Source organism: Panthera onca, chromosome A2 (assembly GCF_046562875.1).
Source record: "Panthera onca isolate mPanOnc1 chromosome A2, mPanOnc1 haplotype 2, whole genome shotgun sequence".
Lineage (NCBI taxonomy): Eukaryota > Metazoa > Chordata > Mammalia > Carnivora > Felidae > Panthera > Panthera onca.
Window position 1 is genome coordinate 79,499,108 of NC_138340.1, and position 13,827 is coordinate 79,512,934.

At 46.4% G+C, this 13,827-nt stretch overlaps 1 protein-coding gene across 24 annotated transcripts in view; it reads left to right on the forward strand.

Annotated features, from left to right (window-relative positions):
• The window catches only part of SRPK2 (SRSF protein kinase 2), a 393,623-nt gene that overhangs the window by 242,441 nt on the left and 137,355 nt on the right, over window positions 1–13,827 (forward strand). For 13 of the 24 annotated variants that reach the window (XM_060633812.3, XM_060633816.3, XM_060633818.3 and 10 more), the window contains 4 exons: window positions 163–232; window positions 851–943; window positions 1,272–1,364; window positions 11,452–11,891. In XM_060633812.3, the coding sequence (XP_060489795.1) occupies window positions 163–232; window positions 851–943; window positions 1,272–1,364; window positions 11,452–11,636 (441 nt within the window). In that variant the 3' untranslated portion in view covers window positions 11,637–11,891. Of the gene's footprint in view, window positions 1–162; window positions 233–850; window positions 944–1,271; window positions 1,365–3,160; window positions 3,425–8,293; window positions 9,588–11,246; window positions 11,360–11,451; window positions 11,892–13,827 lie in introns of those variants that run through there. The other 11 variants (XM_060633807.2, XM_060633813.2, XM_060633822.3 and 8 more) reach the window with 8 other exon arrangements.

Sequence of the window (13,827 nt, forward strand, 5' to 3'; positions counted from 1 at the left end):
GTTCAGAGTTGAAAGAAAAAAGTTGGTGTTGAGCTCTTTTAGAAGGCTCTTGGGTTTGATCAGGTCCTCGGAAAACGTGGGTCTCTTGTATAAGGAGAGAAAGTTGCTGCCTCGGGGGCCAGTGTCTTTGAAGTGCTTAGCATGTCATCTGTTGTGTCCTAGGCATTTGAGCTGGCAACGGGAGATTATTTGTTTGAACCGCATTCTGGGGAAGACTATTCCAGGGATGAAGGTGAGTATTGCCGCCTGCCAAATACCTCAGGCTGGGCCTCCTGAGAGGCCTGAGCTTCTGGAGAGTATTGTGTTTCCCTACCGAAATAGAGCTGTGTTTTGGTTTTCAAACGCCTAGTCGAGATGCTTTCCCCTGAGCTTGAAGCCCCCTCAGGCACAGTGGACGGGCAGCTCTGCCCTTGGCCCGGGGCCGCCTCTCCTTCCTGCTGGCCTCGGCCTGGTGCTCAGCAGCCAGGGAAGGACAGGCTCTGCGACCCCCGAGGCTTCTCTGTGGTCCTTTTGTCCACCGATCTGCCCATTTCACTGTCCTGTCGGGGAGCTGAGTTGAAAACCTGGGAATTCTGGCCTGAATTCCATCTGTAAAGCTGACCATCTCCATGCTTATTTGCTTACAGTGCTGGGGTGGCCAGGGGTGAGCTGGCATCAGTCACCGTCCGATGTTCCAGATGGTGCCTGAGGCCTGCCAGCCCCAGAAGCCTCTGCATGGATGTGCTGCAGACATTGTTGATTTGAATCTATTTCTGATTTTTTACTAATTTCAATTTTTTTCCCTCTTCTTTTATCCCATCCTTCCCTTTGCCCCTCCCATTCCCATGTCCTGTTTTTCTCTCCTCCATAGACCACATAGCCCACATCATAGAGCTGCTAGGCAGTATCCCAAGGCACTTTGCTCTATCTGGAAAATATTCTCGGGAATTCTTCAATCGCAGAGGTAGTACCTCTTCTTTTTGAAAAGCGCCACGATGCAGACAGAAACGGGATAGCACTACTGATTGTAGCGCGAATGATGGCAGACATTTCTCCTAAATTGGAAAGGCAACCTAGCAAAATTCCTGTGCTGATTTAAAAGTTGACAGGGAAGACTGCACTTGACCTTGCCACGGTCTCCCTGTGCATCCGGCGGCACTGGCAGAGCCTGTGCTTGGATCATACAGGTCGCGCTCTGTTTCTGTCTGCGCGGGCGGTAGCAGTGTCTGCATGCAGTGTACTGATTAAACTGTCGTGTGTTTCTGTTTTGCTGGCAATGTTTCCCAATGCAGATCACATAGCATTGATCATTGAACTGCTGGGGAAAGTCCCTCGAAAATACGCTATGTTGGGAAAATATTCCAAGGAGTTTTTCACCAGAAAAGGTAACGGTATTTATGCAACACTAATTTTCAGCATAATCCTCTCCCAAAGGGAGAAATTGTGCATTCACGTTTGGGCAGTGGAGAAAGACCTGGACCTTGTTACAGCTGGGGAATTCTGCCGAAGAAAGCTCTCGAGAAATAAGCTTGAACCATCTCCCATCTGTGGAGTACGGATTTTGTAAGACTACCACTTCCCGGAACCCTCAGTCTCCTCCCTGCCCTCTCCTCTCCTAATCTAAGCCCAGTCTGTGTATTCACGGATTTGTGAAAAGGAGTTTAAGTGGTTTTTAGAAACCAGCTAGACTTCTCTTTCCATTTCTCATGTTGTTCGTGGAGCCTGAGTGTTTTTGCCATGGAGTAGAGGCAGCCTGGGGACAGGACTTTGTGAGCGTCCCTCTGTGTCCTGCTGGGCATGTCTGAGCTCCTTATGATGTGGGCGCGGGCTGCTGAGACCCTGTGCCCCCTTCTCTGAGAAATGACGTTCTCTTCTCCCCTGCACTATTCACATTGCATTAATAGTTGATTTACTTTAGTAAAAAGGCGCCAGGAATTTATTTTTAAAGAACCCCTTCCCGGCACCATATTGTTTTGTGTGAGCATGTTGGACCTCTTAATTATGTTTTTCCAGCTTGAATTTTTTTTTGGCAGTGAGAGGGAGCAGTTGTACCCCCTTTAATAAAGAACTTTTAAAGTTGGTTTGAGTAGGATGTGGAGTTTCTAGAAATTTCTGAAAGTCCAACATGCTCTATCGCTTTCTGCTTTAGTCAGATTTGGAGAACTGGCTTTGACTTTTTATTTTCCTATGAGATAAGGTATTCTTCTAGAGTCATAAATCCTTATTATACCCTTTGGTGATGTCCAGCCACCCAGTCCTTGTTCCCTCCTTTAAATTACACATCCCCGTTAAATGCGCAAGACTTGAGAACATGCTGTGCCGAAGCCGGCAGTTTCCTGTTCCACTTACTCTGAGCACAGCGACCACTGCTCCTGGCTTTCCTAGGACCACCCCATGGGCAGCCTCTGAAATGTGTAACTAGATGCAGTTATTTTCTTACTACCTTTAGAGGCTTATCACAGGGAAAAAAGATGGTCAGGAAAAACTGCTGTTCAGACAACCTGTGTCGATTTTGGTTCTGAAGACCCACCTGGACTTTGAGTCTGGGTCTCATGAGCAAGGTTATGGTTCCCCTCACACGTGGGCCCAAGTAGGCTTGAGGCTAATAGAATGGCTTTGCCACTGAGCTCTGTTCTGTGACAGCATGGTGTGAGGCTGGGCACGTCCTGTCATGTCATCTCTGCACCTTCCATTTCCTACGCAGCACGTGGCACCCTAGTAGCTCATGTCACATTTGCTGAGGCAGAGTTGTAAACAGGAAAGGAACTGCTCTAAACACGATGGACTTCTAGACGGCAGTATTGCTGAGAGAGTGGGCTAAGTTTCCGTAGGAAACTTCTTAAAAATGGTTGAAGGGCTGAAGCAAGGGAAGGCTCTGGATTACTGTGGCTTGGGATTCAGCGTGACTTGTTTTAATCAAGGCAGGGCCCTTCTTCCACATTTCAGAGTGTTTTCACGGCCTGTGAGAGATGGCCTGGCCCCTGGGAGGACTTGGCTGGACTTGCAGTGAACCCCCAGCCGCAGCCATCACCACTGTCAGGTGGAGGCTTGGAGGGGAGGGTGGCCAAGAGCTAGCAGCCTACTCTGTCATGAAGTAGGGGACATGGCTGACCTGCTGATGCTCTAGGGAGGGGATGGGCACTGGAGGGCGCTGGACCTTACTCAGCACCTGCTCTGTCAGCCGAACAGAGAATCCGCCACAGGCCGACGGACAGGTTCCGGCATCAGGCACAGAGGACCAACAGCCAGTAAAGCCACACGGAGTTTTTCCTCTGCAGCGAGGAGCTTCTCAGAAGGCCTGGGCTCTGCAGTTTTCCCGGCGCAGCGTCTGTGGGTTGGGCACCGCTTACTATCTATGCACAGCGGGGAGGAAGAGGGACACGCACTGCAGGAGGGGACCCGAATGCTGAGGAGGTGAAGTCCTGCTTGTCCACTGGCCTGGGATCAGGTTCGTTCCCAGAGGCAGTGCTCTGAGGCTCTTGGTGCCAGTTGGGCGTGGCTCCCAGGGATGGCACCTGCTGGGTACCAGCCCCGAAGCCCCTCCTCACCCCGTCAGCAGGTGCTGTCTTTGAGCGGGGTGGTGGGGGGGGGGGGGGCTGACCAGCGATGCTGATGAACTGATGCCGCATAGCAGGTGGCTCTGCTCAGAGCTCCCTGCGTGTAGCCCTTCAGGCCGGAAGGCGGCGTTCCTGTCAGCCTTCCTGTCAGCAGCCCTGCTCCTGGGGCCGCTCGGAGTCTGTGCGTGACCACTGCCTGCTCCCCGACGGGGGTACAGAGTGCTTGCCTGGGACCGTGCTGCTGCAGCGTCCCGTTATTACTGCACATGCGCTTTAGGGCCTGCATGCACGGGCTCCGCCAGGGAGCTTGTTGGAAGGTGACCAGGGTCGAAATACATTTGGCCTCCTTGGTAAAGACAGACCAGACGCATTGTGATTCAGTGTTACTGTGGTAACTAGAGTCCTTTCCCCTTCATTTGGATATGAGGGAGAATTTCTGACTAGGCAAGTGATTGGGAATTGGGACCCAAGTCCTTTCCTGATCATTGTTTATTTATAATAAGTGGAGATCAGAAGGGATTTAGGGCTTTTACAAAAGTCACAGAAATAATATTTTGATGAATGAGGGCGTGTCATGAAAATAGATTTTACCATGTCCCCCAGGATGAGAGGAATGATTTGTTACATAAAAGATGGGTTTTGGCATGCCCCACCTAAGGAATGTGTGCAGATATACAATTTGGAAGTAAGGAGATCTTAAATGTATCTGTTAACATTTTTTAAGTGCCTGCATGCCAGAACTGACAGAAAAGCAAAATCAGAAGCTGTTATTAATTTGCTTGCATCCCCTTGGAAAATAGCCAACGATTGAGAGGGAGTGAGCAGCACCCTACCCTGCTCTTTGTCCTCCTGCGGGAGACCCAGGCCACATCCTCACCCTGATGCCTGTGAGGAAGAGCATGGGGTCTGTGTGTTAAAGCTAAAAACCAAGCACAGCTAAGTGACCTCTTCTTAACGTACAACTCTGGGTAAAATGATTGTTACTAGTCTGAACAGTCATTCCTTAGCTGGGAATTTTCCACGCAAGCTGGATGTTTTGGCAAAGGAAGGTAGTTACTGTTCTCATCCTGCTACAGTTTGATAACCAGCAGGTTAACTCCTCTGGGTGTGGACATTAGCCACCAAGTGTCTTTCACAAAAATCCTTTTCACCAGTGTATGAAGATGTGCCCCACTAGAAGTAAGCACCTCTGTGCATTCTGCCCCTGCTTCTATCCTGTTAGGGTCTGAGGTGTGTGTGTCCCCCGCCCCCCCCAAATTCATGTGTGGGAATCCTAACCCCCAAAAGTGTTAGTATTAGGAGGTGGGGGCCTTTGGAGAGAACATAAGGCCATGAGGGTAGAGCCCTCCTGGTTGGGATTAGTGCCCTTACAGAACAGATCCCAGACCACTCCCTTACCCCATACAGAGGACACGAGAGGGTCTGTGACCCGGAAGGGGGCCCTCGTGTTGGGACCCAGCCCTGCTGGCAGCCGGATCTCAGACTGCCAGCCTCCACGACTGTGGGGAATAAATTCATTCTTATTTATAAGCCACTCATTTTGGTTGTATTTTGTGATAGCAACCGGGATGGAGTGCAACTTGTCCCCAGGAAGTGTCCCAGTGCTTGTCAGGTGATGTAGCAAAAACAGTGCAGGCAGGAGTGCACCGTCCCACATTGCTGAACAGACGTTCTGTCGACACATGAGTGGCCATCGTTTTAGTAAAACTTACTGTTGGAAATATCAGAGTAATTTTTTTAAAAAAAACGGTTTGATTCTAGGGAAGGGCGTCACGTGGGCTGGAACGTGTGAGAGTGATCTGTTGTGTGTTGGACCAGAGACCTTAAGTGCAGTTCAAAGCATGCAAGAAGCCTGTGCAGACAGGGCACCCGGGTGGCTCAGTCAGTGAAGCATCCAACACCAGGTTTCAGCTCAGGTCACGATCTCACAGTTTGTGGGATCGAGCCCCACATAAGGCTCCACACTGATGAGCCTACTTGGGTTTCTCTCCTTCTCTCTGCCCTTCCCCTGCTCATGCTCTCTCTCTCTCTCAAAATAAATAAACTTAAAAAAAAACAAAAAAAAACCAAAAAAACCAAGAAAACCCATGCAGAGCATTTGCGGTGCAATGCCGACACGCCCCCTGTGATAGGGCTTTGTTCTGCAGTCTTCGTTTTTAGTGTTTGAGATGAAACTTGTTAGAACGATTTCAACTCCCCTCCAGAATCCCCCACATCAACAGATTCTCTTACTTGTGTGAAGAGCGAAGCCCGCTGTGGGCTTTGGGCCCATGTAGGCTGGCGCTGTCCCGTTCATCATCTAGGCCTCAGGTGGTGAAGCCCGTCGGTCGCCGCGGTTTGCTGACTGCACAGGCAGGTGGCAGGTGCCAGGCCTTGGCACGATGCCACCTTGGGGATGCGTGGGGCTGATCTCCCCATGAGCCGGGCCCTGTGCAAATGACTAGAAAAGGTTCTTCGCACTAGTGAGTCTAAAACTTTTAAAACGTGTACTTTAATACACTTTTTAATACAGTTTCACTTTAAGCATCACTTGTGAGTTGTGAGTACCCTCTGTGAGATCAGGACCCCGGTCTGTCTTTTTGGTGCGGGATTCCCCACAGCCCGGTGCCCTGTAGTCACAGAAAATAACTTCAGACTAGAAACATGAAGCTGTGTTGAGTCCTCCTTTCTGGAGAGCCAGAAGCAGGTGACACTGTGTCCCCCTTGGCCCAGGACGGCCCTCGTGGCACCCGCACGCCCGCACACAGGGCCCTGTTTGAAGGCTTGCGTGGTCTAAGGCCCTCCCCTGCTAGGGTCGGGGTGCAAGGTGGGAGGGTACGGTAGGGATGGTGCGGTGCCCTGGAGGCAGACCGGAGGGACACTGGGCACACCACAGAGACATTTTGGAAAATAACAGACCACAGGCCACAGCTGATCGTAAGTCTGAAACTAGCATTTTAATCATTTCATTTTGAATTTGAGCATATGATGCAGAAAAAGTAATGAAATTATTGCTCTCAGGTGTTCAGTTCTAGTTAGTTCATCCCACATATTCCTGTCGTTTATCATGATTAGTGTGTATTTTTACTGCGTGCATTAACGCAGTGTTGGGATTCTTTTAAAGCTATTACTTTGTTTTAAGCTTTGTTCCAGTTTTTTAAGCTTTTGTTCCAGCTTTATTCAGATGTAATCTACATACCGTACAATTCACCCTTTTAAAGCGTACAATCGAGTAGTTTTTAGAATGTTCCTGAATTATGTAGCCGTCACCACTGTCTAATTTCAGAATATTTTTATTCTCGACAAGAAACCAATCCTTTGCCCATTAGCACTCATTCTGGTTTCTTTCCCCCTGACCCCTGGCAGCTGCTGGTCTTCTCTCTCTCTGGGTTTCTCTGTTCTGGACATTCCATGTGGATGGAATCCTACAGTGTATGGACTTTGTGATGGTTTCTTCCATGTGTTCCGGTGTTTCAGGGCTCATGCACTTGGGTGCATGTGTCTGTACTCTGCTTTTGACGTGTGGAGAGACCATGTTTGGTTGCTTCACTCACCAGTTGATGGATATGTGGGTGTCTGCTTTTTGGCTCATGAAGAACGCTACTGTGACTATTGTACAAACTTGTGGATGGACCTGTTTTTACTTCTCTCTCTTTTTTTAAACTTTATTTATTGATTTATTTATTTTGAGAGGAAAAAAGAGAGGGGCGGGGGGAGCCCGCGTGGGGGAGGGGCAGAGAGAGGGAGAGAGAGTCCCAGGCAGGCTCTGCACTGTCAGCACAGAGCCCAGTGGGGGGGTTCAGTCTCACCAACCTGTGAGATCATGACCTGAGCCGAAAATAAGAGCTGGACGCTTAACTGACTGAGCCATCCAGGTGCCCCTGTTTTAACTTCTCTTAAATCACGTGTGATAGTTGAAGTATAAAACTTAAATTTTGATGAAGTCCAGTCTTCTACTTTTTCCTTTGTTACTTGTTTTTGTTATTTGTGCTTTTGATGTCACATCTAAGAAACCATTTCCTGCTTCTAAGTCCCAGAGATTATTCTGTTTTCTACTAAGAATTTATAGTTTTAGTTCTTAGGCTTTGGGCTGTGATCCATTTTGAGTTAATTTTTGTATTTGTTGGGGGTAAGGCTTATACAGATACTGAACTCAGATATTGACCTACAAATTTGTAGGAATTTCTTCAAATTTCTAGTTTTGTGTCTTGCTTGTACCAGTATTTGTGGACAGGTTTCCTATCTATATATGCCGTGAAATTTATCTGAATCTATTTTATATCATGGTTTCTTTTCTAGTTACCAGTATTCCCTGAAATACAGTACAAGGATTTCCCTCATAGACTCCTATATGCTTATATGCTTAATTCTGGAATATTACAATTTCAATGAACAAAATAAAGTATTTCCCTTCTCACAGATCTCTTAAAATGATATTCAGGAGAAGTCTGATGGAAGTACTTAACTTTTTTCCTTAAAAAGCACTCTGATAATCTGGGCCTGGCGAGTACAGTAGCAGGTCCCAAAGCCTTGACTTGGCAGGTGAAGGAGCCCTCCCTTGGGGCCTGTTTCTGTCTGTTTTCCTGGGCTCTGTCAAGGTGACTCTGCCTCCAGGGCGGATTAGGAGCATGAGGGGCTGCTGAGGGCAGGGTCGTCCATCTGGCCTTGCTGGGCTCCCGAGGAGAGACAAAGTGGTACTCAGCGTTCTTTAGGAAGGAAAGGAAGGAGACGGTTTAAACGGTAAAGTCTTTCACTATTAAGTGTCTGGTTATTTGCAGAATGTGTTGCAGTGGAACATATCTTGGTATACTTGCCTGAGAGAGAAGTTGTCAAGGTAAAAATTTGTTAACTTGTCCAGGAGCCACTTGTACAATAGGAGCAGATAGCGAAAAACAGTCTCTCAAGCGTTTTCTTATTTCATTTTGTATTCTGAGTTGTGGTAGCAGAGGTGGCCATTCACGAGGCTGGAGCTGGGGAGGGGACAGGGTCCCTGCTCATGGGACGAGCCTGTCCTAGCGGTGGATGTGCACGTTTGGGAGTTGAGGGCTTGTTATTAAAGAGCCTTTAGCAACCATTTGTGAGACTTGTTTCTTATTGAATTGAGCCTAAGAGTTTGTACATGGAATCATAGGGCCTAGGCAAGTTTATTTCCTGTGTTTTTTCTTGGCATCAGTTTTTCCACCTGTCTCCATAAGGCATATGCTTGTTCTTCGAGGTGGCACTTCGGGGTTGTCACGGTAGCGGTGTCGGGCACGTGTACCGATCGGAGCTGAGGGTTACTGTGCCTGCTGCATATGCTCGCGTTACAGACAGCGTCTTCGCCCACAGGTTTTTTTGTGTGTGGGATTGATTACCTGGTCAAAGTGTGTTAGGTGTTCCAGTCGGTTCTTTGCAAATGTTTTTATCAGTTTATAGCTAGTTAGGTCTGAATAAATAGATTTTCGGGGCCTTTCAGCTTGTGTTGTTCTCATCACTGTTACTATGCAGATTTTAAGGCAGCTGTTGTGGTAACGCTTCTCTCTTTTCATGGAAGATTGAACCTAATTTCATGCCTGTTGATGGATTTTAAACTGGCCCCCTCCGAAATAGATCCCTCAATGTTCTGATCGGACTGTGCTTCTCAGCTATTATGTTCATTTGCAACCTCGGGGAGTGTTCGTTCCAGGTCAGAAGAGATGAAGGTCCGTGAAGTTCTCTCCCCCTTCCAGAGGACACGTTTTGGAATGTTCCATGTGAACTTTCTTAGTTTCCTGCAAACCTTGCTCTGGTGAGCTCCACGGTCTCTGTAAGCCAAGGAGAGCTGTATTACGGAAGATGCAGAGAGAGAAGCCACCTTCTAACAAAGCTGCTGTTTGGGGGGGTACCTGTTTTCCATCTTGAAGGGCGCTTTGAAGGTTACTCTTGTGATCATTCTCTTCTATTCTTCTTTTAGTACCAGACGCTGGGCCATATAATTTCCCTCCATGTTCCCAAGTAATATGAAATAGTATTCATCAGGTTGACGTATCATGGTTTGTTTCTGTAACTACGGTTCTCCTGTCACTGAGCACCTGTGATTTTGCAAGTATGCGTGGTGGGTGGGTGGGGGCTGGGGGGATTGGGAGGGTGGTGCCAGGGTTTATTTTCTTAGGCTGGATTTCCAGAGCTGGAATTTCCAGATTAAAGGGGATGAGCTTTGAGCCATTGCTCAGACTCTGTTCTCATGGACACAGTCTTCCTTCTACAGGAGGAAACACTTTCTCCTCTCAGATGGCCCTTTCTCTACTCCCCTCCCCAAAACAGAGCTGACCTACAGTCTGTAAGCCATGCTGAACTCCGTCCTCCGTTTACTTTGCACAACATCCCTCCAACAAGAAACATTCCGTAAAGTTCTGTTTATCCCAGATCTGGTGCGTGTGACGATTGCAACTCTGTAGACATACCGGTTCACAGGAATATAATTAAGAGAGAGTGGAGGCTGAGAGAAAAAAATCCTAGTGGGTGGGATTACAGGTCATTTCTCCTTCTGTTTTTGTACTTTTCTGTAAGGTTCTTTTATTTTCTTTGTGATTAAAGAAAGAGGAGAGTGGTCTAAATTGAGATGCGTAAACGGGTGAAACAGACCAGGCCTCCTGAGAAGACCTAGTAAGGAAGCATCTCTTAATACACACCATGAGACACCTGGCTTGGTGGGTGGACAGAGCAAGTGGAAGAGGAGAGGACAGCTGGCCCTCGTGTGGGGCTACATGTGGGGTGCCTGCCTCAGCAGGACCGGCCAGCACTCTGAGCCCAGAGCTGTGCCTGTGCGGGGGGAGCGGGGAGCGGGCCCCGGGCAGCCCTTCCTTGTCTCTGCCACCCGCAGGGGAGGCCTCTCTGCCTACAGGGGAGGGGCATCCTGTGAACATTTCTAACGGGAAGAGAAAAGGAATTAATCCTAATGAAAGGTATCCTGACCTTTTGGCAGTTTGATTTAAATCAGCTTTTTTTTCCTATTATGAAAAAGGCTGTCCTAGTTTTCAGACCATTTACTAGATCGTTGGTTGTTCTGTTGTGTTGGTTGGGGCTCCTCGTAACCTATGGTTTCTGTGGTGCAACTAGCACATGTTCAAGATTTGATGTTCTGATCTCTTAGATTTTACAGCCAGTGTGTGGAATTGAGTGGTGTTTGGTTCACCTTGGCCTCTAGAGCTGTGTTGTCTGGTACAGGAGCCAGTGGCTAATTGTGGCTGTTTAAACAAATTAAAACTTCAGTTCCTCAGTCGCACTGGTAACATTTCCAGGGCTCGGTAGTCACATCTAGCTAGCAGCTGCCATATTGGATTAGTGAGCTAAAGTACACCTGCGCCATCCAAGAAACTTCTCTTCAACAGCACATTTCTAGACGGAAGGACTCCCTTTTTCTTTGCATGGTCACATGCAGAAATAATGATCCAAGGAGTTTATGTAGTGTGTTTCTTAAAGCTTTTTCTAAGCAAATTTACAAATTGCAGAAGATCCCACATTGGAGGGAGAGTGCCTTTGTCAGTCTTTGCAAATGAAAACATTCCGGGTGTGGTGCCCTGCTGGCTCAGCCGGTGGAGTCTGTGACTCTTGATATCAGGGTCCTGAGTTCAATCCCCACGTTGGGTTATAGAGCTTACTCAATAATAATAAACTTAAAAAAAAAAAAAAAAAAACCACCCTGGGGGACTCAGCACCTCTACTTACTTAAAAAAACCTGGAACTGATTCGAACGAACTGTTCCCCTTTCAGCGAACCCCTTGTTTGCATTTGTCAAGCTTACGCAAAATAACACGGCCACAAAGACCTTTCATGGTCACTGCTTGGGGGGAAGCCGGCCTTTGGTGTTGCCTAGTGTTGGGCAGGTAGGTGTCCGCTTCACTGAAAACCTGGCCAGACCACCAATGGGAAATGCGCGTGTGGAGCTTCCTTGACACTGCCTGTTTCTTCCCCGTAGGAGAACTGCGGCATATCACCAAGCTGAAGCCCTGGAGCCTCTTTGATGTCCTTGTGGAAAAGTATGGCTGGCCCCACGAAGATGCTGCACAGTTTACAGATTTCCTGATCCCAATGTTAGAAATGGTTCCAGAAAAACGAGCCTCGGCTGGCGAATGCCTTCGGCATCCTTGGTTGAATTCTTAGCAGATCCTACCAGTAGAGCATTCTGAGCTAGCAAATGTTTTCCAGTACATTGGACCTAAACGGTGACTCTCATTCTCTAACGGGATTACAAGCGAGCTGGCTTCATCCTCAGACCTTTATTTTGCTTTGAGGTACTGTTGTTTGACATTCTGCTTTTTGTGCACTGTGATCCTGGGGAAAGGTAGTCTTTGTCTTCAGCTTAGTAGTTTACTGACCCACTTTCTTCTGGAAACAATAACATGTCTCTAAGCATTGTTTCTTGTGTGACATTCAAATGTCAGTCTTTTTTTTTTGAGCGAAAAATACTTTCCCCCTTGTGTTTTGGCAGGTTTTGTAACTATTTATGAAGAAATATTTTAGCTGAGTACTATATAATTTACAATCTTAAGAAATTATCAAGTTGGAACCAAGAAATAGCAAGGAAATGTACAATTTTATCTTCTGGCAAAGGGACATCATTCCTGTATTATAGTGTATGTAAATGCACCCTGTAAATGTTAATTTCCATTAAATATGGGATGGGGACTCAAATTTCAGAAAAGCTACCAAGTCTTGAGTGCTTTGTAGCCTGAGTTGCATGTAGCGGACTTGAACTGCTCCCAGGAGCTGTGCAGACTTTTCATTCCATAACAGCCCTTTTACATTGGATTTTAAACAAAGTGGCTCTGAGTTATGTCATTCCCTATATGGCACTTTAAAGCAAGAAAAGACATGCTTTCATTCGAAAATACGTACTATAGTTTTAGCACTCTCATTCATATTTTTGCATATTTTTAAAAGTACTTTTAAGGAAAAAGAGCAATTTCCCTTTAAAAATGTGATGGCCCGGTACCATGTGGTGTTGCGTCCTCCAAACACTGTAAGTTAAACTCTGCATAGATTAAATCGGACAACAAAAACCATGTGCAGTGTGTGGAATTAGAAATATATATATATACACACATACACACGTATGTATATACATACGTATACACACACACACACACACACACACACATATATATATACACGTATGTATATATATATAGTTTTTTGGAAAAGCTTACTTGTGTTTCTCCAAAACCAAGGTGTGGTATGTACAGTTAGCGGTGCAGTGGGCACGACCCTAACGTCTCAGAGGTAACAGGGACCACGTTCATTCCATAGGCAGTTATATGCGTGGCTATAACAATTTTCTGAGCTTTCTCATTGTCTTCCCATGTATTGAAGTTGAGAAAATGATTTTCCCTTTGCAGGCTGCACACAATTTTGTTTATGCATTTCCTTAAAGTTTTAGAATCCAGGACACAAACCATAGTAGGCAATACGATTTTAGAATGTAATCTACAGAGGTGTATTTAGCCTCTTTTAGAAGTCAGTGGGTTGAATGTCAGGTTTTTAAAAAATTTTACATTCATTAAGGTGCCTCGTTTTTCTTGACTTTGTCCATTAACATTTATCCATATGCCTTTGCAATAACTAGATTGTGAAAAGATAACAAGTGTTGTAATAATAATCCATTGTTTGAGGTGCTTGCGGTTGTCTTAAAAATTAAAGTGTTTTGGTTTTTTTTTTTCCAGACATTGCCTTGGTCATTGGCCTATATTTGAAGTGATAGAATCAACAAACATGTGCTCTCCTTTTAGTGCAGTGTGACCCAAACTAAAGGAAGTATCAACATCCTTATTGCAGGAAATGTAGTCGCACAACATGCATTAAGGCTTATTTAGTACATGGAAATCATTCATTGTGTTGTAAGAGTAGAATATGGCTTTCGAAGAGCTGCTGTAGTACAGATTCACTGCCTAGAATTTCAGTGATTCCTCTTCGTGTTCCATGAAATCCATACTAATGACATAGTGTTTGAGCATTGCAGATTTTCTTCTTTTTACCAGTTTTCACTGTGAGGGAACAAGACACAGTCCTTTAGGAGTTAGCATGGTAATCACATACCGCTGTGAGGTGCAACAGAACCACTTATGAAACGTGCATGCTGAGGTTTTCCGAGGAGGCTGTAGGTTACCACGTAGGTTCTACGACGGATGGTTGCTGCAGACACAGTTTCCGTAGGATCCGTTCTTACAAGAACCACAAAGTATGTCTTCATCTTCCCCTAACTGAAGAATTTGTATCAGGGTTATAGCACACTTGAATGAAATGTGTCTAATGCAATTGGAGCTCATGTTAGAAAATAAACTAGATTGTTACGAAT